Raw genomic sequence first — 24409 nt, 5'->3', positions numbered from 1 at the left:
TTCCATATTATAAAATGTTTTAGATATTCATGGCTATAATAATACCATGGGTGAATAAGTTGGATGATAATTTCAGCCACATTAAAGTATCCGTTAAACTGGGGTGTCCTTGAATAACAACATATTCAATTATGCTCAGTTTACATTATGATCCTCTTATTATCCAAAATCTTACATTCTTACCACAAGATTTGTTGTGCTATTTTTCTTGTATGTCCCAGACATCCTCACTTATTTTTAATCCTAGGTAGTTTATAATTTTGCAGTTGTAGGGATTTTTTGTTTGTTTGTGTGCGTGTTTGTTTTTTAGGGCCGCACACATGGCATATGCAAGTTCCCACGCTAGGGGTTGAATCGGAGCTACAGCTGCCAACCTACACAGCCTCAGCAATGCAAGATTGTTGCGAGACATGTTTTTATAATATTTTCTTAGCCTCTTTGCTGAAAACTCCATCTTGTCCGTCCTTACTTTGTCCCGTCTTCCTGCTTGAGAAACAGTCAGGGTGATGGTAAATGACTTAAGCTTAAGAACAAAGATCTAAAGGCATGGGTTATTCGCGGGGTCAGCAAAAGTAACTGGATAGTTGTTTTATTATTGTTGGATTTTGATAACTCTTTATAAATGCTGAATATAAGTCCTTTATCAGATGTTAAATATGTAAATATTTTCTCCTAATCTCTGGCGCTACTCATTACTTTCTTAAAGTTGTGTTTAGAAATACAAAGGTTTGGAGTTCCAGTGATGGCGCAGCGGAAACAAATCTGACTAGGAACCATGAGGTTGCAGGTTCGATCCCTGGCCTCACTCAATGGGTTGAGGATCTGGCATTGCCATGAGCTGTGGGATGTCCATTTACTGAATGCATTGCCTTTTCTTTTTCCAGGAGTTCCTTCTCTGCTGCTATACCAACCGCTGAACTTTTGGTCCATTGCAAACCTGCCTCTCTCGGTTTAAAATACACACTGTAAAATAAAGCCCATGGCAATATTCCTTTTCTGCCCAGTCCGCAAAACGAAGTTTAGGTAACTCCACATTTGCTTCACAAACCTTGAGTCTCTAAAAATCTGCTAATTTCTGAAGAGTCGAAGTGCCAGGAAATTAGATAAATTCAGCGGCGTCTTGCCTTCCCTGCCATCCCTGACTCTGGGAACCCAAACCCACCCCTTGGCCTTCCGTACGTCAGGCGTCCCAACATGGCCGCTCACTGGGTCCTCTGCAACTTGGGCGCGGACATATTGCCTCACTAAGAGCTGCCGGAAATCCGGTCTTCCGCGTTTCCCCAAACGCTTCAGACCCTCTTCGGCCGCCATAGGCGGACGAAAACACTGGGGAGACGGAGTAGAAATTGTTCTTGAAAGCGTTACCTTTAGACTCTCGTGGGAGGGAGAAAGTCCGGTCAGTGTGTGCATTTGTCCCGTGAAGTTTTGTGTGTTTTTTGTCCCATAGGAGGTGACGTCACGCCCACTGGTTGGACGTGGTGTAGTGTGGACAGAGTTATTGGAGGGTTTGGGGAAAGCGCCATGGTGAAGGTGTTTGAGAGGAGCGAGGAGAGCGTCTGCCGCGTCAGTCAGGTTGGGGTACCTTGGGCGGTGGTCGTTAAAACGATTAAGAATTTGCAGAGATCATGGACTGTGTCTCCACTCTCAGGGTCTGGGCGTCTTTGCAGGTCGCTCTGTTAAGGATGCAGGTGGCATTTATGATGATCACGGTTCAGGTTGAGGTTCGGGAACGGGGCTCAGTGATATTCGTGCCGTGGTTGATGGTTTTCACATGGGGGTGTCTGTCCCAGGTTTCGTATTAATGATGAGATGTGCAGTCACTGTCTCTGGTACAGAGAGGCTTGTTAGAGCTGAAGCTATGGACGCCTAGGATTTCTGACTGGTGGTTTGACAAGTTCCAACCTGGGCGGATGGGTGGGAAGACGTTACAGTCCGGAGGAGTTTGAAACGACGTTTTTTCGCTTTTTATTCAGGGGTTGAGTAACTGCAGAGAGTTACTAATCCTGCCAAGCCAATCTCTTGTGTTTCTCTTTGTCTGCTTTCGCCCTGCAAAGGCAGAATTGGGTCCTTGTGACAGATTTTTAAATTTTTTAAAGTTTTTATAGTTTTTTTTGGCCGTGCCTGCGGCATGGGAAAGTTCCTGGGCCAGGGATGGAATCCAAGCCACAGCAGTGACAACGTAGGATCCTTAACCCGCTGAGCCACCGGCGAACTCCCTTTGTGACAGATCTTAACCCTCAAAGGAGAAATATATACTATCTATCCCTTTGTAGAAAACGTTTGCTAATGCCTGCCTTCACCCACTTAACATACAGCAGCGTTCACTTGCTTATTTGCCTGACACACATTCACACTTTCTTACTTGCTAATAGAATCTCTATTTTATTTATTCGTCTAGCCTTCTGGCAGGATATATGGCAATACTAATCAGTCATAGTTAATTATAGTGGTTCCAGTTGCCATTGCTAGTGATCAAATTAGTATGAAATGAGCTTAGGTTTTTTTTTAATCTTTTTAGGGCCGCCCCCGCAGCATATGGAGATTCCCAGTCCAGGGGTAGGATTGGGCATGTAGCTGCTGGCCTACGCCAAAGTCACAGCAACGCTGGATCCTTAACCCACTGAGCAAGGTCAGGGATTGAACCTGTGTCCTCATGGCTGCTAGTCAGATTTGTTTCCGCTGAGCCGCGACGGAAACTGTGAAATGAGCTTAAGTATATGGTGCAGTTCTAGCCAGCAATCTACGTAAAAATCTGCTGGGGGATTTGTGGGGGTAACATTACTTTTACAGAAGTAATTCTTTGAATCTCTTTTTCTATGTTGATGATATTTTCTGAATAGAACCTTCATTTTCTGTCCAGTTTCTAATTCATTCTTATCTCAATGCATTGGCTCTACTCTCCATTACAGTGTAGCAAAGCAAGTGGGGATAGTGGACGTCTATGTCCTGTTGACTCTCCTAAAATTCACCTGCTATATTGTCTGGAGTTAAGATGTTTCTATGAGGGTAAGATCATAAAATTATGAATTCATCCAGGATTTCAAATGTAATGACATAAAAACATTCATTGTATTCTTTCAAGACAGAAGAGTTTGTATTTTATCTGGTTTATGTCCTCTGTTAATTCCTTATATTCTTCATTTGCAGCAGGTATCTATCTCACTACTAATGTATATGTCTTATTGGTGGTCTTTTTTTTTTTTTTTCCTTTGGCTGTGCCTGAGGCATGTGGAAATTCCAGGGCCTAGGATTGAACTTGCGCCACAGCAGAGACCCAAGCTGTTGTGGTGACAATGCTGGATCCTTAAGCTGTTGAGCTGCAAGAGAACTCCCTTATTCTTTTTTTTTTTTCCTTAGGGCCTCACCTTGCTAGGGGTCAAATTGGTGTTGTAGTTGCTGACCTACACCACAGCAACGCCAGATCTGAGCCATTTCTGCCAGTTAAACTACAGCTCATGGCAATGCCGAATCCTTAACCCACTGAGCCTGACCAGGGATGAAACCTGCATCCTCATGAATACTAGTCAGGTTCATAACCTGCTGAGCCACGATGGGAACTCCCCCTTATTGGTCTTCTTAAGAACAGGCTTTTTTAAAAAAATTATTTTATTGGGAGTTTCCGCTATGGCTCAGCAGAAACAAGACTAGTATCCATGAGGATGAAGGTTCCATCCCTGGCCCCACCCAGTGGGTTAAGAATTCGGCATTGCCATGAGGTGTGGTGTAGGTCACAGACGCGTCTCAGACCCTGCCTTGCTGTGGCTGTGGTGTAGCCGGCAGCTGTAGCTCTGATTCAGCCCCTAGCCTGGGAACTTCCATATGCCACAGGTGTGGCCCTAAAAAGCAAAATAAAATTAAAAAAAAAAATAAGGAGTTCTCGTTGTGATGCAGCGGAAAAATCCGACTAGGAACTATGAGGTTGTGGGTTCGATCCCTGTCCTCGATCAGTGGGTTAAGGATCTGGCATTGCCGGGAGCCATGGTGTAGGTTGCAGACGTGGCTCAGATCCTGCGTTGTTGTGGCTGTGGCGTAAGCTGGCAGCTGTAGCTCTGATTGGACTCCTAGCCTGGGAACCTTCATATGCTGCAGGGACAGCCTTAAAAAGCAAAAAAAAAAAAAAAAAAAAAAAAAAAGTTATTGAAGTATAGTTGCTTTATAACGTTGTGTTAATTTTTTGCTATACATACATAGATTGGTAGATAGATACACATTCCTTTTCTTTTTTCTTTCTTTCTTCTTTTTTTTTTTTGTCTTTTGTCTTTTTAGGGCCCCACCCGCAGAATATGGAGGTTCCCAGGCTAGGGGTCGAATTGGAGCTGTAGCCACTGGCATACACCAGCGCCACAGCAACTTGGGATCCGAGCCGTGTCTGCAGCCTACACCACAGCTCACGGCAATGCCAGATCTTTAACCCACTGATCGAGGCCAGGGATTGAACCCGCAACCTCATGGTTCCTAGTCTGATTTGTTTCCGCTGTGCCACGATGGGAACTCTTTTTTTTTTTTTTTTTTTTAACACTCCTTTTCATGTTCTTTTCCATTCTGGTTTTTCACAGGATTTGAATCTAATTCCCTGGGCTGTGCAGCAGGACCTTGTTGTTTATCCTTTCTGTATGGGATAGTTTGTTTACATTTGCTAATCCCAGCCTCCCAATCTGAACCTAGCCCTTGGCCCACCCTTGGTTCCTCTCAAATGCTTCCACCTTGGCACTTCCCCAGACCCTCCAGCCATTCCGTGAGGCCACACTACACCACCTCCACCCTGTGGACTTCATGTCACTTTCAGGGACAGATTTCCCATGGGACAAAAAACACCCAAAATTTCAAGGGACAAATAAATGCACACGGACCAATGTATCCCTTCCCCACTTCCCTCCTTCCTCTTTGCTTTTTTGTTTTGTTGTTTTGTCTTTTTTGCCATTTAGCTGTGGCCCCCGGCCTACACCAGAGCCACAGCAACTTGGGATCCGAGCCACATCTGCAAGCTACACCACAGGTCACGGCAACGCCAGAACCTTGACCCACTGAGCAAGGGCAGGGACGGAACCCGAAACCTCATGGTTCCTAGTTGGATTCGTTAACCACTGCGCCACAGTGGGACCTCTCCTCTTTCCTCTTTGGCAACCACGAGTCTATTCTCTATGTAAAGAACAGGCTCTTGAGCACTTTCATTTATTTGTGAATTTAAAAGAGCTACAAGCTGAAGTTCCCATTTTGGAGTAGCGGTAACAAAACCAACTAGTATCCATGAGGACATGGGTTTGATCCCTGGCCTCTCTCAGTGAGTTGAGGATCCAGCATTGTTGTGAGCTGTGACATAGGTCATAGATGTGGCTCGGATCCTAAGTTGCTGTGGCTGTGACACACGCCAGCAGCTACAGCTCCCATTAGATCCCTAGCTTGGGAACTTCCTTATGCCAGGGGTGCAGCCCTAAAAAGACAAAATAAAATAAAATAAAATAGTTACATGCTAATCTGTATAGAAATAAGTGGATATGTATGAACAGTCTCCCAGTGGTGGTCTGTGAATGTCTTGCCAATTATATCCTTACACCTGAAGGTAAACAGCATCCTTTCTACACACGAGCACATTCAGGCTTTTTTTTTTTTACGGTTTTGTGATACAATTAATTATTCATAATCATAGTTTATTTAGTCTTGCCTATATTCAAGTGTGTATCAATGTATTTTTTTGTTTGTTTTTGCGTTTTTGTCTTTTCTAGGGCTGCACCTGCAGCATGTGGAGATTCCCAGGCTAGGGGTCTCATTGGAGCTATAGCTGCCGGCCTACACCACAGCCACAGCAACTCGGGCTCCAGGATCCAAGCCATGTCTGCAACCTACACCACAGCTCATGGCAACACCAGATCCTTAACCCAATGAGCAAGGCCAGGGATTGAACCCGAAACCTTGTGGTTCCTAGTTGGATTCGTTAACCACTGGCGGGAATTCCATTAATCAGTGTCATTATATATGTATTTTTCTTTTTGGCCGCTCTACAGTTCATGGAGTTCCTGGGGCCAAGGATCAGACCTGAGCCACAGTTGCAACCTACACTGCAACTGCAGCAACACTGGATCGTTAAGCCACTGTGCCGGGCAGAGGATTGATCCCGCATTGCAGCAGTCCGGAGACAGCGCCGATCCTGTTGTGCCACAGTGGGAACTCCTATACAATTTTTTGTTGTTGTTGCCATACCCGCAGCATAGAGCAGTTCCCTGGCTGGAGATCAAACCTGGACTGAGACAACATTGGGTCTTTAATCTGCTGCACCGTAGCAAGAACTCCCACATTATCTTTTTATATGTCAGGCTTTTTTTAAACTCAATATTTTAAAGAATTTTTGGTGGTTCTTCATACAGTTGTTGTTGTTTTTGGTTTAGTTTTTACCCTGTAATAAGGATCAGGCAAATGTATTCTTTTCTTTTTTTTTTTTTTTTTTTTGCCTTTCTCTAGGGCCGCTCCCAAGGCATATGGAAGTTCCCAGGCTAGGGGTCGAATTGGAGCTGTAGCCACTGGCCTACGCCAGAGCCACAGCAATGTGGGATCCGAGCCGCATCTGCGACCTACACCGCAGCTCACGGCAACTCCAGATCCTTAACCCATGGAGCAAGGCCAGGGATCCAACCCCAAACCTCATGGTTCCTAGTCGGATTCATTAACCATTGCGCCAATACGGGAACTCCTCTCATGGGCTCTTTGAGTTTTGTTTTACAATCCTATAAACATGTGGGAGGTATTCATAGGTTATAAAGTGGGCAAAGGTTGTCGTTTCTTTATAGTATTCCATGATATGAGTATATGACAGTTTTTCTACTGTGAATTAAACTTGTAACGTTTGCAGTTTGGATTCTTATGTATAATGCTGCTGTGAAAATTCTTTTTTTCTATTTAATTTTATTGGAGTATAGTCGTTGACTTGCTGTGAAAATTCTTCTGCATGTCTTCTGCCTCAGATGTGCCCTTATTTTAGTTGGGGTGGGTGGGAGGGGACATGTAATTTGGATGTATAGCTCAGAGTGAAATTGCTGTGTCTTAGGATGTATATAAATTCAACCTAAATGGATAAGGCTAAAATGTTTTTAAAGTGGTTGTGCAGTTCCTCTGGCAGAATATTATTTGCTTTATGGTGTACTTTATGTGGCTTGTTTAAAATGCCTTTCAAGGAAATTCCTGTCGTGACTCATTGGAAATGAATCTGACTAGCATCCATGAGGACGCAGGTTCGATCCCTGGCCTTGCTCGGTGGGTTAAGGATCTGGTATTGCCGTGAGCTCTGGTGTAGGTGGCAGACTCGGCTGGGATCCCACATTGCTGTGGCTGTGGTGCAGGCCAGTGGCTACAGCTCCGATTTGACCCCTAGCCTGGAAACCTCCATAGCTTGCAGGCGCGGCCCTAAAAAGACAAATACAATATAAAATAAAATAAAATAAGTAGAATAAAATAAAATAAAAAAATAAAATTACGAAACAGTCTATACCATAGCATCATTGGGAGATTCTTTTATCTTATCCCTTAAACTTTTATTGATTTGCCTCTCTCATTGAGATTGATTTTTCTCCCCCCAAGATGATTTTTGTGTATGTTGTGAGGTGGGGTGCAACATTCTTCTCCCATGCCCCAACCCCCTTGTGAATATGATTGTCCCAGCACTTTTTTTTTTTTTTTTGCTTTTTAGGGCCACACCCTTGGCATATGGAATTTCCCAGCCTAGGGGTCAAATCCGAGCTGCGTCTACAACCTACACCACAGCTCACTGCAATGCAGGATCCTTAACCCACCGAGCGAGGCCAGGGATGGAAGCAGCCTCCTCATGGGTACTAGTCAGATTCATTCCCGCCGCCCCGCAATGGGAACCCCCTTTGTTTCTTATTCTTTTTTAATTTTTTTGCCTCGCTTTGAATGAATTACTTTCCATTGTATTTTCCTCTCCCTTTAGAATAGATATTATGTGTTTTAAGACAACTTTGAATTTTCATCATGGCGCTAGAGATTACATACAGCATAGAAGCTTTTTGGTCAAATGTTTATGTCCGTTAGCACTTACACTCATCTCCGAAAATATGGGCATCTTAGAGCATCTCAACCTCATTTACTACTTTACAATTTATTTAAAATGTTGTGTACTTAAAAAATGTATTTAAAACCTCCTAAGATATGACCCGTGTTGCTTATCGAGAACACTTCTGCTTTGTCCGGTGCTTGGTTTTCAGGCTGCAGGGCGAGTGCTCACGGGCTTTCTTGGCCAGCGGGATGGGATCTTGTGAGGCCACAAGCACAGGGCCCTGAGCAGTGGGTGGGCATCGGGGGAAGGGGCCCCCCTGGGGGGCGCAGTGGCGTCTGGTCCCGGAGATAATGTGCCCTCGGCTTGGCTTTTCTCCTCACCCCCCAGGTCCTGAGTCGTGGGAGCAGCAGGATCCTTTGCAGGAGGGAGGAGTTAGAGGCTTTGGGGTCAGCATTTCTGGGGACACGCTTGACTGAAGACGGATTTCGGAAGAGGATCTTAGAGCAGATCCCGAGGACCCGAGGACAGAGCCTCCCTGTTGCCAGCTCTTTCCAGAGACAGAAGATGATCCAGGCACAGGTGCCTTTGGGTTTATTTTATTCTCTCCTTTCTTCCCTAATGGGTTTGTTAGCTGTCTGAGTCATTATAGCTAATTATTGCATCTTAGGGGTTCTTAGGGCCCTGACTTTGTAGGCTGCTCTCCCGAAGTGAAGGTGATCCTGGGGACCCCAAATATGATAGCCAGTGTCTGAAGCAAAAGCAGTCTCCCCTTTTTTTCCCCCACCACATCTTTGGAACATGCTTGATTGAAGATGGATTTCAGAACAGGATTTTTTTTTTTTTTTTTTTTTTTGTCTTTTTGCTCTTTCTTTGGGCTGCTCCTGCAGCATATGGAGGTTCCCAGGCTAGGGGTCGAATCGGAGCTGTAGCTGCCAGCCTACACCAGAGCCACAGCAACTCAGGATCCGAGCCGCGTCTGTGACCTATACCACAGCTCACGGCAACGCCGGATCGTTAACCCACTGAGCAAGGGCAGGGACCGAACCCGCAACCTCATGGTTCCTAGTCGGATTCGTTAACCACTGCGCCACGACAGGAACTCCTCAGAACAGGAATTTAGAGTGGATCTCTGGATCTGAGGTTATGGGTCCAGGGATTGAACCTGTGACATAGCAGCACATGGAGCCGAAGTAATGGGTCTTTAATCAGTGTAGCCACCAGGGAACTCTGGACGCAAGAGCACTCTGTGGGGACTGTTCCACCAGGCTTTGTAGTGTGACTGACTCTTGGTTTCCATGTTCAAATCTGAATTCTTAATGTATGTATTTTTTTTTTGATATTGCCTTTATTTTTGTTATTTACACCACTGACTTAAGGATATATTTAAAAGCTGAAATCATAACAAAGTACACTTATCAAAAATAAGTTTCAGAGTTCCCTGGCGGCTCAGCTGGTTAATGATCTGACACTGCCACTGCTGTGATGCAGGTTTGGTTCCTGTCTAGGAACTTCCGAATGCCTCATGAATGGCCAAAACAATTTTTTTTTCTTCACACACTTTTTTTTTTTTTTTTTTTTGCTATTTCTTTGGGCCCCTCCTGTGGCATATGGAGGTTCTGAGGCTAGGGGTCTAATCGGAGCTTTAGCCGCCGGCCTATGCCAGGGCCACAGCAATGCAGGATCCAAGCCGCGTCTGCAAGCTACACCACAGCTCACGGCAACGCCGGATTGTCAACCCACTGAGCAAGGGCAGGGATCGAACCCGCAACCTCATGGTTCCTAGTTGGATTCGTTAACCACTGCGCCACGACAGGAACTCCTTCTTCACACACTTTAACCACGATTATTCCACACCCAGTTTCTTATAATTCTGGCATCTTTTTTTTTTTTTTTTTTCTATTTTATGACCACACCTGTGGCATACAGAAATTCCTGGGCCAGGGATTGGAGGTGAGTCATGGCTGTGACCTACACTGCAGCAGAGCCAGATCCTTTAACCCACTGTGCAGGGCTGGGGATTGAACCTACGTTTCTGTAGCAACCCGAGCCACTGCCGTCGGATTCTTAACCCACTGTGCCACAGCCAGAACTCCAGTTCTGGTGTCTTGAATCTCTTCACAGAAGATTCTAATCGGCTGTAAGTCATCCTGATATCATTGGCATAGATCTGTCCTGTATACATGTGAATTTGGTGTTTCTAAGTTAATGAGAAGTTATGGCTTCTACACAGTATGGACGTGTCTACGAATCAGTGGATGGATGCTGGCTACACCATTACAGTTGTGGATCCTAGTGTTTTATCAAGCTTTTGCATCTTCAAAAGTGCCTTAAAACAAACAACCCCCCAGCTATATAGGTCCAGCCTATAAAGTGGAAACAAGCAGAAAAACTTGAACGTGGGAGTTCCCGTTGTGGCACAGTGGTTAACAAATCCGACTGGGAACCATGAGGTTTCGGGTTTGATCCCCGGCCTTGCTCAATGGGTTAAGGATCCAGCGTTGCTGTGAGCTGTGGTTTAAGTTGCAGACGCGGCTCGGATCCCGCGTTGCTATGGCCCTGGTGTAGGCTGGCAGCTACAGCTCCGATTCGACCCCTAGCCTGGGAACCTCCATATGCCGCGGGAAGCAGCCCTAGAAAAAGACAAAAAGACAAAAAAAAAAAAAAAAAAAAACCAAAAAACCTTGAACGTGTCTCCCACATCATCGAGAGGACATCACTTCATTAAACACTCCTGTCATTCAGGGAACCCTGACCCTGGAGGATGTGGCCGTGGACTTCACGTGGGAGGAGTGGCAGCTCCTGACCCCTGCGCAGAAGGACCTGTTCCGGGACGTGATGCTGGAGAACTACCGCAACCTGGTGGCCGTGGGTGAGGCCGGCTCCCCTGTGTCCCTCGGGGGTCCCCAGTCTGTGGCCTTTCCCTTCTTGGCTTCTTTATTTTTTGCTTTTTAGGGCTGTCCCTGCAACATATGGAAGTTCGCAGGCTAGGGGTCCAATTGGAGCTGCAGCTGCCGCCTTATATCACAGTCACAGCAATGCCAGATCCAAGTCTGCAGCCTACACTGTAGCTCACAACAACGCTGGGTCCTTAAACCACTGAGCGAGGCCAGGGATCGAACCCTTGTCCTCATCGTTACTGGTCCGGTTCATTACCACTGAGCCGTCATGGGAACTCCCCCTTCTCGGCTTCTGACAGCTCCGGAGTGTCTTCGATGCTCTGAAGTGGTAGGTTCTCTGCCTGTCTATGGCCTCCTGAGAAGTGGCTATATTCTCTCTTCTCCTGAGAGAAAAGCCTTTGGTTTATAGCTGTGGTGATACTGTGATTTATATAAAGAAACATATATATTTAGTTTTCATCCCCAGTTCTGGCACAAAGCTCCTAAAACCCTTGGAATTTTTCCCGAGTTACAAGAGGAGTTCTCTTCGTGGCTCAGGGGTAACAAACCTGACTAGCAATGAGGATGCGGATTCCATCCCTGGCCTCGCTCAGTGGATTGAGGATCCGGTGTTGCTGTGAGATGTGGTGCAGGTTGCACGTGCAGCTTGGATTTAACCCTAAGCCTGGGAACTTCCATGTACCATAGGTGCAGCCCTTAAAAAGGGGGGGGGGGAGAGAAATGGGAGTCTTTCATTATTCATATAACAAGACCCTTTTAACCACATCTGAGTTTATTTTAAGGAGGGTATTTTTGAAAGGCTACTGGATAACCTAAGATTGGGGGTTGGTTGCCAAGGAAGCAACTATTATTGGAGGGACTTTCAGTGCCACCCCTTCCCCACCTCTGGGGAGGAGAGAGGGGCTGGAGTTGAAACAGCCACAAATGGCTAATGGTCCAGTCAAGCAGCCTGTGTCATGGGGCCTCCACCAAACCCCACAAGGACAGGCTGGGAGAGCTTCCAGGAGGTGGCCACACGGAGGGGGCGCTCCCAGTAAGAGCAGGACCCTCTGCGTCCCTCCCACCTTGTCCTGTACCTTCGTCCATCTGGCTCTTCCTGAGTCGTATCCTTTTATAAGAAGTGGTGACCGAGTAAGTCAGCTGTCTTGCTGGGCTCTCTCTGCCGCTCTAGCGAATTAGTTGAACCCGAGAAGGGAGTCGTGGGCACCTTTGATGTGCTCCTGGTCCATCAGAAGGAGCCCAGGAAACAACCTGAATTTATAGTTGGTGCCAGAAATGCAGCGGCTGAGGCGGCGTCTTGTGGGAGTGAACCCCTAACTTGGGTTATCTGACACTGTGCCCTGGTAGATCGTGTCAGAATCGAGTTAAATCACAGGACAGCTATTGATGTCGCAGATTTTTTTGATGTGTGGGAAACCCACATATCCGGGGTCAGGAGTGAAGGAGAGGTCTTGACAGGAAAGGGGACACACAGGGATGTGTTTTTCCTTCAACATGTGAAAATTGGTTTATCCTCAGCATTCTGGGTCCTCACAGACCCCAGGCCCTATGCGGTGGCTCTAAATCATGTGTCATTTTCACGAACAGGTTGTCAAGCCAGTGAACTAGCCGTCCTGTCCGTGGTGGATCTAGGAGGACAGCCACGGGCGATGGGGAATGACATCCGCTATTGGAGCCATTCAGGTGAGTGAGACACATCCAGGCGACAGGCTGTGCACATCACGTTGTCCTCAGTCAGAGAAGCGTCACAGTCGAGGGTGGAGGCTCGGGAAGCAGGGCCTCCGGGCCCTTGTCTCAAAGTCAGACCTCTTTTTCTTTGTGGAGTTTAGAGAGAAATATGTCCCTGCTCAGGGAAGGCGCTCCCTCTTCTGGGATCTATTTCTTCTTTATTTGCCCCCTTCCTGATGTTTTGTTGGCATAGTTTCCTTTTCCCCAGGATTCCTGCATCGTCCCCTTCTTCTTCTTCTTTTTTTAGGGGCCGCACCCGCTGCATATGGAGGTTCCCAGGCTAGGGGTTGAATCGGAGCTGTAGCCGCCGGCTACACCACAGCTACAGCAACGCAGAATCTGAGCTGCATCTGCGACATACACCCCAGCTCATGGCAATGCCGGATCCTCCACCCACTGAGCGAGGCCAGGGGTCAAACCCGAATCCTCATGGATCCTAGTTGGGTTCATTAACCGCGGAGCCACCACGGGAATTCCCTTCCCCTTCTTCTTCATGCCCTTCCGCCTCCCTCGCTGTGAAATTCCCCCTCCACGGCCTCTCTCCGAAGAGGAGACTTTGAGTCCCCGCTGTCTTCTGGCTTCGGCTCCTTTCTGCCCATCGGGTGATGCTGGTTCCTCCCTCTCGGCTGTCCCTCTTGGATGCTCTGCCCCAAAGGACATAGCCCTTCACTGGGCCTTGTCCCCACTCAGAGGTTCTCCCAAGGCTTTGCTTTCCATTCTCTGCGTGATCTCCTGACCATCCAAGTGTCTTCATTCTGATGGGCCGTGAGCTCCTCCTGTTCCCTGGAGACGACTCCCAAATTGGCGTCTCTCCAGCGGGAGCCCGCAGACCTGGGTTCTCTGTAAGGCACTCATCTCGGGGCAGCTGTCCTGTGTCCCGGGTAACGTTAGGGACCTCGGGTCATCTCCCCTCCCAGGAAACGCCTAGAAGTTGGGGTTCTCCCTGACTCCTGTGCTTGCTGCCTCCATCCTGGCCCTCCCGGCACAGCCTCACTGCTCCCCACCTGCAGAGCTCTCACCCTTTACAGAGGTCTGCTATTCATCATGAATTTTTTTTTTTTTGTCTTTTTGCCTTTTTTTTTCAGGGCCACATCCGCGGCATATGGAGGTTCCCAGGCTAGGGGTCGAAATGGAGCTACAGCTGCCGGCCTATACCACAGCCACAGCAATGCCAGATGTGAGCTTTGTCTACGACTTACACCACAGCTCATGGCAACGCCTGATCTTTAACCCACTGAGCAAGGCCAGGGATCGATCCTGTAACCTCATGGTTTGTAGTCGTATTTGTTTCTGCTGCGCCACGACAGGAGCTCTACATGATGAATTTTTGGTTAGAAAGTTATTTTAGCATCTACATTCTCAGTTTCAGCGTCAACCTATCATAATTCTTGTCTACTTTGAGCTCCTTCATCTGTGTTTTGTTTTTTGTTTTGTTTTGTTTTTGTCTTTTTGCCATTCCTTGGGCTGCTCTCGCGGCATATGGAGGTTCCCAGGCTAGGGGTCAAATTGGAGCTGTAGCCACCAGCTTACGCCAGAGCCACAGCATCTTGGAATCCGAGCCGTGTCTGCGACCTACACCACAGCTCAGGGCAATGCGGGATCATTAACCCACTGAGCAAGGGCAGGGATCGAACCCACAACCTCATGGTTCCTAGTCGGATTCATTAACCACTGCGCCACCATGGGAACTCCTGTGTTTTGTAGTTTTGAACTTTCTTCTCTTTTACTGTAGACCTTACCAGTGTCTTCATTTCCCTAAAATTTTCATTTTTCTTCCTTTTTTTTTTTTTTTTTGTCTTTTTGTCTTTTTGTCTTTTTCATGCCACATCCTTGGCTTATGGAGGTTCCCAGCCTAGGGGTTGAATCGGAGCTGTAGCCACTGGCCTACACCATAGCCATAGCAAGGCCAGATCCATTCAAGCTGCGTCTGCAGCCTCCATCACAGCTCACAGCAATGCCGAATCCTTAACCCACTGAGCAAGGCCAGGGATGGAACCTGCGTCCTCATGGATGCTAGTCAGATTCATTTCCACTGAACCACGACGGTAACTCCCCCTATTGTATTCCGATGGCATTTAGTCCCAGCTAGCCACATTACCTGTCAATGAAAATTCTTCTTCCTTCTGTGATCTCCATCATATGGTGTCATCTTGCTCAAGAAGAGAGAGAGTTCCATTTTCTTTCTGAAATTCTCCCCAGTGTGTTCCACACGTGTGATTGCTTCCTTAATTTATTCCTTAACTCTTCCGACTAACTGCATTCCTCTGGAATGGTTGAGTCTCAGATCCTTCTCTTGCCCCAGAGGATATAATGTCCCCTCTCCTGAGAGAAAAGCCTGGAGGTTACAGATTTGAATGCTGTTTATTCCCTCCAATGTATCATTGTCCTTTCCTGACTCTCCCAGCCCAGTTTCAGAGGTCTAACATTTCTCCCACTTTTCATGAACAGGGGATCAAGTCAGCCAACCAGATACACTTTCCAGGTGGGAAGGAGGAGAAGAACTGGGGCCTGTAGAAGATGCAGTCTCCTGTGGAATCTGTCCAGGTGAGTGGGTGAGACTCTGCAAGGTCGCCAAGCAGGGAAGACACACTCTGGTCAGGAGAGGTGTCAGAGCTGTGACAGTGTGTGAAGAAATATAAACAGCCTTACTGCATATCTCTCTTCCCACATGAGAACTCTTTTTCTTTTTTCTTTCTTTCTTTTTTTGTCTTTTTGTTTTTTTAGGGCCTCTTGCTCAGCATATGGAAGTTCCCAGGCTAGGGGTCTAATCGGAGCTGTAGCCACCAGCCTACGCCAGAGCCACAGCAACACAGGATCCAAGCCATGTCTGCAACCTACACCACAGCTCACGGCAACACCGGATTGTTAACCCACTGAGCAAGGCCAGGGATCAAACCCACAACCTCATGGTTCCTAGTCAGATTCTTTTCTGCTGAGTCACAAAGGGAACTCCGAGAAGTCTTTTTCTTAGAGGAAAGTACATTCCTTTTTTCTATTCTGAGATCTTATCCCCATTTATTTCATACGCGTCTTGTTTTTTGTTTGTATAGTTATCTTCTTCCTAGGATTTTCCAGTCTTCCTTTTCTTCATTCACCATCACAGGGTCTCTGTCTGTGTTACCACCACTCTTGCTGTGAAATTCCACTTTCCAGACCTCTCTGGAAAGAGAGAACTTATGGGGTTTTTTTTTTTTTTTGCTTTTTAGGGCTGTACTCAAGGCATACGGAAGTTCCCCAGACAGGGGTTGAAGCGGAGCTGCAGTTGCCAGCCTACACCACAGCCACAGAAGTGCCAGATATGAGCCACTTCTGTGACCTACACCACAGCTCACAGCAATGCCAGATCCTTAATTCACTGAGCGAGGCCAGGGATCTAACCTGTATCTTCATAGATACTAGTTGCATTCATTTCCACTGAGCCACACTGGAAACTCCTTGGAAATAGAGAACTTTGAATTCATCAATTGTCTTACTACCGTACCTTCTTCCTTCCCAATTAAAAGCTTCCTTCAATTACAACTGAAACAGTGATTTCCCGGCATAACATCCAATTCCACCTTCCTTTTGCAATGGAAGTACTCTATAATCAGTAATGTACAAATGCATAACTAACACGTTTTAGTGTAAAAATTGCTTTAAGGAAGATTAAAGCAGCTAATGGAATAGTGGGTGTTGTGGCTTGGAGCTGCCCTTTTCCGAATGGGAGTGGCTCTCTAATCAAGCCTCTGAGCACATAGATGAGGGATATGATTAATCCTGGGTGAGTAGTTTTCCAAATGTGAGGCAATGAGAAGTTGAAAGACCTGAATCTGGAATGTGTTTGAGGAACTTCTGGGAAACTCACCTTGGTAGAAGCGAGTGAGCAAGAGGGAAAATGACTGGAGTTAAGGGTAACAATGTAGCAGCTGGGGATTTGTAGGTAGCTCACAAACTGCCACCTATCAAGGACATTTGACACCTTGCTTGTATTCTGAATAAGCTGAGAAGATAGAATTTTGAGTAGATGGGTGGCATTAGATAATTTTTTGAATGGATCTCTTTGCCCCCTATGTAGAAGGCAGGCATCATTGGAGAGGGGAATGTACTGATATACTCATGGTTATAATTTGGGAGAATAAAATCAGACAGATTAAAGTTACCATGAGCTCTCTGGAGGCTTAGCAAGTTAAGGATCCACCATTGTCACTACTATGGCTCTGGTTACAGCTGTGGCAAGGGTTAGATTCCTGGCCCCAGAACTCATGCTGCAGGCATGGCCCAAATAAAGTCATCAAAGATCAAATGTGCATGAGAAAGAATCTAGGAGAGACTGGATAGACACAAGCTTCCCAGTTGTCCTCTACCAGTGCAGTCAGGTGAGTGCTGAAGTCAAGTGACTAGTCCAATGATGTTTGAATGTTTGACAACCCATGTGAAGTGTTGCCAACTGGAGAAGCACAGCAAAGTCTGGTGCCTCTGGCCCATAGAGTCAGAATGGTACAATGTTGCCCAAAGCCTCAGGCATACAAAAATGGGCATCCAACACAAATCGTGTTGTTAGTATGGCCTCAGACCTTCCAAAAAAGAGACTCTTATCAGGAGGGATAATCCAGGGGCTCAGAAGTTATCTTCCAGTCATTGGTCAGGGCCAGTCCTTTCGTTGTAATGGGCAAGGGTGGAGTAATTGCACATCATCATTCCCTTTTTACGAGGGAGCAGGGATGTATGTATGTTCCAGCTAGACTGTTAGTTGAAATCTTGGTTATACAACTTTCATTTAAATTTGAGATGAGTTGTGGAGTTCCCTGTGGCACAGTGGGTTAAGGATCCAACATTGTCACTGTAGCGATTTGGGTCAATCCTGTAGTGCATGTTCAGTTTCTGGCCAGGGAACTTCCATATGCCCCAGGTGCAGCCCAAAATAAATAAAATTTTAAAAATATATATATGTATATATGAGCTCCTGCTATATAGCACTGGGAATTATATCTAGTCACTTATGATGGAGCATGATAATGTGAGAAAAAGGAATATATATGTGTATGTGTGACTGGGTCACCTTGCTGTACAGTAGAAAATTGATAGAACACTGTAAACCAGCTATAATGGGAAAAAAAATCCATTAAAAAATGCACGTCCATCAGCAAGATCCTAAGCTCCTGGAAGATAAGGACCAGATCTTGTCTGGTATTCCCAGCATCAGCCCAGAGCCTGGTGCTTGGTAGGTGCTTAGTAAATTTCTGTTGAATGAATGACTCTGAAGATGAGTCAAGTTGTTTCTCTAGTTTTCAATAAAAATGGAAGGTAACTGTTTGAAAAAAAATATATATATATAAATTTGTGATGACGGGATTAGCAGATGCATTCTATCCTATATAGAATGAATAAACAGTATGGTCCTACTGTACAGCACAGAAAACTATATTTAATATCTTGTAATAAACCTTAATGGGAAAGAATATAAAAAAGAATATATATATATAGAACTGAATCACTTTGCTATACACAAAATATTAACAGCACATTGTTAATCAACTATACTTCAATAAAATAAATTTTGTAAAAATTGAGAAGTTCTCCTGTGGCACAGTGAGTTAAGGATCCAGTCTGTCACTTCCATGGCTCAGGTTACCGCTGTGGTGTAGGTTCTGCTCTGGCCTGGGAACTTCTAAATGCCATGAGTGTGCCCCCATCCCCCCAAAAAAGAGAGAATTTCTCCTACTCAGTAGCTTAAACAACATAATTCTGGCATAATCTTTGAGTCTTTGCATTATCTTCCCTGCTTTTCCCATTGAGCCCATCAGGGACTCTTTTCTTTAAATATACTTGATTTCCTCCACCTCTTACATGTCCATTGCTACTTTTTTTTTTTTTTAATCTTTTTAGAGCCGAACCTGTGGCACATGGAAGTTCCCAGGCTAGGGGTCAAATCAGAGCTGCAGCTGACAGCCTACACCACAGCCACAGCAATGCCAGATCCGAGCTGCATCTGTGATCTACATTGCAGTTCATGGCATCACTGGATCTTTAACCCACGAGCAAGGTAAGGGATTGAACCCATGTCCTTATGGGTACTAGTCAGGCTCCTTACTGCTGAGCCACCGTGGGAACTCTTCCATTGCTCCTTTAACCATGTTTCACAGGCTGCAGTTGCCTTCTTTATTCCTTTGCTCCAGTTGTCTATACCTAGACATAAACGTGGGTGTCCTAAAATGTAATTCATTTCTGATACTATCTACTTGGAAGTAGTGGCAGATCCTACAAGTTAAGGGTTCATTCCCACAGGATTCCTCGTGTCAGATGTCAAATGCAAATCTAGATTGTTACTAGTGCTTCTGACTATCTTGCTGTAACGTGGAAGTTCCAGTGACTCCCTTCTTAGGTTCACTTAATTGGCAAGAGTGGCTTACAAAACTGAGAATCATTTACTGATGTTTACCAGTATATTTAAGGATATTGATGAATAACCAAGTGAAGGGAGTGCCTAGGGCAAGATCTGAAGGTTTCGTGGATGTAGGAACTTCTGTTCACATGAATCTTGGGTGAGCCCCTCTTCTGGCATATGGATGTGTCCACCAATCCAAAGGTTGATCAGATCTTGTTCAGCGTTTTTATAGGGCTTTAATCTATAGCCTCTTCCTCCTTTCCCAGAGACCAGTGGATGGAGCTGAAATCTCCAAACTTCTAATCACTTAGGCTTTCTGGTGGCCAGGCCCATACTGAGGTTATGTAGGAACCCTATGGTAAGTCATCGCATTAACATAAGTTCAATATTGAAAGATACTCCTATCACTTAGGAAATTACAAGGGTTTTATGAGCTCTGTGCCAAGAACTGTGAAAAGAAGACCAAACATATGTCTTACTATTCCACACATAGAATTGTCTTTAAATAGTTAACTTCTTCACATTGAAGGCAGTTTTTGAAAGTATTATTCCAAATTAAGATTATGACAGATCATAGAATGATTCATCTTTCTCTTATCTCCTAGAAATCTGGGAAGTTGATGACCCTTTGCAGCATCACTTGCAAAACCAAAGCATTCAAAAGAGTGTGGGAAAGTGCCATGAACATAATACATTTGCAGATATTGTTAATCAGAGAGAAAGTCATTTCCTGTTAAAGCAGAATGGTGATATGTTTGACTTACATGAAAAAATGCTGAAATCAAATGTAAGTTTTGAAAACCAGAAGAGAAGCTGTAACTTAAAGAACTCTGCTGAGTTTAAAGGAAATGGGAATTCCTTTCTCCATGCTAACCATGAACGATATTTTACTGAAATTACCTTTCCTGTAAGTGCAAAACCTATCAACACTAAACCACAGTCCACAAAGCAACAGAGAATTCATAACATAGAGAAAACCCATGTATGTGGTGAATGTGGGAAAGCCTTTCTCAAGATGTCTCAGCTCTTTTATCATCAGAGAGTTCATACTAGAGAAAAACCTCATGGATGCAGTATGTGTGGGAAAGCTTTCTCCAGAAAATCCAGGCTAACTGAACATCAGAGAATTCATACCGGACTGAAAGATTATGAGTGCACTGAATGTGATAAAACCTTCTTGAAGAAATCTCAGTTCAACATACATCAGAAAACTCATATGGGAGAGAAACCTTACACATGTAGTGAATGTGGGAAAGCATTCGTCAAAAAGTGTCTGCTCATTTACCATCAGGGAACTCATACGGGAGAGAAACCCCATGGATGCAGCCTATGTGGGAAAGCCTTCTCTACAAAGTACAGTCTCACTACACATCAGAAAACTCACACAGGAGAGAAACCCCATGGATGCAGTCTGTGTGGAAAAGCCTTCTCTACAAAGTTTAGTCTCAATGCACATCAGAAAACTCATACAGGAGAGAAACCTTACATATGCAATGAATGTGGAAAAGGCTTTATTGAGAAGAGGTGTCTTATTGCACACCATAGAACTCATACTGGTGAGAAACCTTTTGTATGCAATGAATGTGGGAAAAGTTTCACCTTGAAGAACAGTCTTATCACACATCAACGAATTCATACTGGAGAGAAACCCTATACATGCAGTGAGTGTGGGAAAGGCTTCACCTTGAAGAGCCCTCTCATCAGACATCAGCGAACTCATACAGGAGAGAAACCCTTTGTATGTAGTGTTTGTGGAAAAGGCTTCACCATGAAGGGTGATCTCATTATACATCAGCGAACTCATACTGCAGAGAAACCATATATATGCAGTGACTGTGGGAAAGGCTTCACTGTGAAGAGCCAGTTGATTGTACATCAGCGAACTCATACAGGAGAGAAACCCTACGTGTGCAGTGAATGTGGGAAAGGCTTTCCAGCCAAGATCCGGCTGATTGGACATCAGCGAATTCACACGGGAGAAAAGCCCTATATATGCAGTGAATGTGGAAAAGGCTTCACGGAGAAGAGTCATCTCAATGTACACCGGCGCACTCACACAGGAGAGAAACCCTATGTATGCAGTACATGTGGCAAAGGCTTCAGTGGGAAAAGCACGCTTGTTGCACACCTGAGAACTCATACTGGAGAGAAACCCTATGTATGTAATGAGTGTGGCAAGGGCTTCACCAAGAAGAGTACTCTGGGTACACATCAGCAAACTCACATTAGAGAGAAACCGTACAAATGCAAAGAGTGTGATAAAGCCTTTAGGAAGAAGACATGCCTCATGCAACATCAGAGGTTTCACTCAGGAAAGACTTCTTTGCTTGTACTGAATGCAGACAATTCTCTTTGTGCAAAAATGATCTTATTACCCATCAGAGAATTCACACGGGAGAGAAGCCATATGAATGCAGTGAATGTGGGAAAGCCATCAGCACAAAGTCAGGGCTCAATGTTCATCAAAGAAAACATACAGGAGAGAGGCTCTATGGATGCAGTGAATGTGGGAAAGCTTTAGCCCACTTGTCAATACTCATTAAACATAAAAGAATTCACAGGTAGTCACTTTCCAAAGTGAGTTATTTTCCAAAGCCTGTTGCCAGTTGTACTTAAGATAATTGCATGCAATGAAGAATTACAATGCACAGAATTTGATATTTAGTGATCAATTACTTCACATTTTATGTTGACAGAGATAGACTCAGATATAGTCAGCCTTGAAAATATTTTAGGACATTTTTATGCCTAAAAAGTGTGTATTAAGCCTAGATATGTGAAAGACTAGGAAAACCTTCAGTGGGAATAGACCCTATCATTATGTTCATCATCTATCATGAGCAAATGAAATTCCTTATTGGTATTAATATAATTGTGGGAAAGCCTTTATTCACAAGTAACTCCACAGATTTCAGTTAACACAAGAGAAATACTTTCTTGGAGCTCCCACTGTGGTACAGTGGGTTAAGAATCTGACTGTAGTGGCTTGAGTTGTTGTGGGAGCGTAGGTTTGATCCCCAGCCCAGTGCAGTGGGTTAAAGGATCTGGCATTGCTGCAGCTATGCTGTAGGTCATAGCTGTGGCTTGGATTCAACCCTTGGCCCAGGAACTTCCACATGCCACAGGTACGGCCATAAAAAATAAATAAATTTTTAAAAAGATAGAAATGCTTTTCTATGGTGATGAGTATGGCAGTGTTTGCAGTAATATATGTTGCCTCATGATTTGCCAGGAAATCCATACATAAATAACTTAGGAACACATTCTATATAGTGGATATTAACAAATTGTCAGACAAGTTAATGAAGGAAAGAGGCCTTGGGTTAGTGATGGGTGAGAGCATTCTGTTCACAAGTCTAAACTTAAGAATGCTACACCTCACAAGCAGCTGGGAACAGGAGACCTCCAGCCATCTTTCTAGTTTTCTTGTCATTGATCTAAGTTTTTTTTTTGTCTTTTTTCCAGGGCCGCACCTGTGGCATATGGAGGTTCCCAGGCTAGGGGTCCAGTTGGAGCTATAGCTGCTGGCCTACACTACAGCCACAGCAACATGGGATCCTTAACCCACTGAGCGAGGCCAGGGATTGAACTCTCAACCTCATGGTTCCTAGTCGGATTTGTTAACCACTGAGCCACTACAGGAACTCCTGATCTAAGTTTTAAATAGTGGCAGTTACTTTCATGATGGATAAAAAAAATTTTTTTTGACCTTGCCCGTGACACGTGGAAGTTCCCTGGCCAGGGATTGAACCCTCACCACAGCAGTGACCTGAGAAACTGCAGTGGCAATGCCAGATCCTTAACCTGCTGAGCAACCAGGGAGTTCCTACTACTTTGAAGTAAGAAATACTGCCAAGAGTTCCTAAATGCCATTCAGCTGACTACTCCTAAAGGTAAAACCTTACATAACCACAGTTAATCAAATAGAGGAAAATAAAATTGTTACAATGCTCTCAACTACTGAGTTTATTTGGATGTACTTGGTTTTCTTCAGTTGTTATATACAGCCTTAAGGCACTTCATCACATATGTAGGTTCCTGTAACCAGCACACAGTAAAAATTAAGGATGCTTTGTCAACACAGACTCCCCCATGCTGCCTCCTCTTAGTCCCAGTCTTTTCCCAACACTAAACCATAGCATCACAGATCTTTTTTTTCTTTATTTTATTTTACATTATTTTATTTGTCTTTTTAGGGCCACACCCATGGCATATGGAAGTTCCCAGGCTAGGGATTGAATTGGAGCTGTATCTGCTGGCCTACATCACAGCTCACAGCAACACCAGATCCTTAACCCACTTAGCAAGGCCAAGGATTGAACCTACCTTCTTATGGATACTAGTTGGGTTTGTTACCATGGAGCCATGATGGGAACTCCCTATTATATTTTAAATTTTTTTATTATAGTTGATTTAGTGTTCTGTCAATTTCTGCTGTACAGCAAAGTGACCCAGTTGCGAGTACACACACACACATATGTGTATATATATTTTCATATTCCATCATGTTCTATCACAAGTGATTGTAAATAGTTTTCTGTGCCATATAATAGGAGCTCTTTGCTTATCCACTCCAATTGCAATAGTTTGCATCTATTAACCCCAAACTTCCAGTCCCTCCCACTCCTTCCTCCTCCCCCTTGGCAACACAAGTCCATTCTCTATGTCCATGAGTTTGTTTCTTTTCTGTAGATAGGTTCATTTGTGCTATATTTTAGATTCCACATACAAGAGATATCATGTATTTGTCTTTCTCTTTCTGACTTCATTAGTATGAGAATCTCCAGTTGCATCCATGTTGCTGCAAATGGCATTATTTTGTTCTTTTTTGTGGCTGAGTAGTATTCCATTGTGTATATGTACTACATCTTAATCCATTCATCTGTCAATGGACATTTAGGTTGTCTCCATGTCTTGGCTATTGTGAATAGTGCTGCAGTGAACATAGGGGTGCATATATCTTTTTGAATGAAAGTTTTGTCTGGATATATGCCCAGGAGTGGGATTGCTGGATCACACGGTAGGTCTAGATTTAGTTTTCTGAGGTCCCTCTATACTGTTTGCCATAGTGGTTGTACCAATTTACATCCCCACCCACAGTGTAGGAAGGTTCTCTTTTCTCCATACCCCCTCCAGCTTATGTTATTTGTAGGCTTATTAATGAGAGTCATTCTGATTGGTGTCTTACAGATTTTTTTTTTTGTCTGTAGTTTTCTTTTCTTTTTGTCCCAAGCCTTGGCATGCAGAAGTTCCCTCTCCAGGGATCAAACCTATGCCACAGCAGACACCAGATCCTTAACTGCAAGGCCACTAGGGAACTCCTATAATTTTGTCATTTATAAAATATTAGAAAAATAGGGAGTTCCCGTGGTGGCGCAGTGGAGACAGATTCGACTAGGAACCATGAGGTTGTGG

General features: G+C 44.7%; 1 protein-coding gene across 1 annotated transcript; it reads left to right on the top strand.

Moving 5' to 3' along the window:
• Nucleotides 1403–22951, top strand: ZNF615 (zinc finger protein 615). The gene is given in 7 exon segments (XM_005653321.3): nucleotides 1403–1572; nucleotides 8393–8584; nucleotides 10748–10874; nucleotides 12490–12585; nucleotides 15079–15174; nucleotides 19600–21312; nucleotides 21315–22951. Coding segments are annotated over 7 exon segments (2520 nt in total). The 5' UTR covers nucleotides 1403–1521; the 3' UTR covers nucleotides 21560–22951.

The sequence above is a fragment of the Sus scrofa genome, chromosome 6 (assembly GCF_000003025.6).
Source record: "Sus scrofa isolate TJ Tabasco breed Duroc chromosome 6, Sscrofa11.1, whole genome shotgun sequence".
Taxonomy (NCBI): domain Eukaryota; kingdom Metazoa; phylum Chordata; class Mammalia; order Artiodactyla; family Suidae; genus Sus; species Sus scrofa.
The sequence above is the reverse complement of the archived record's forward strand: the minus strand, read 5'-3'. Positions and strand labels throughout refer to the sequence as shown.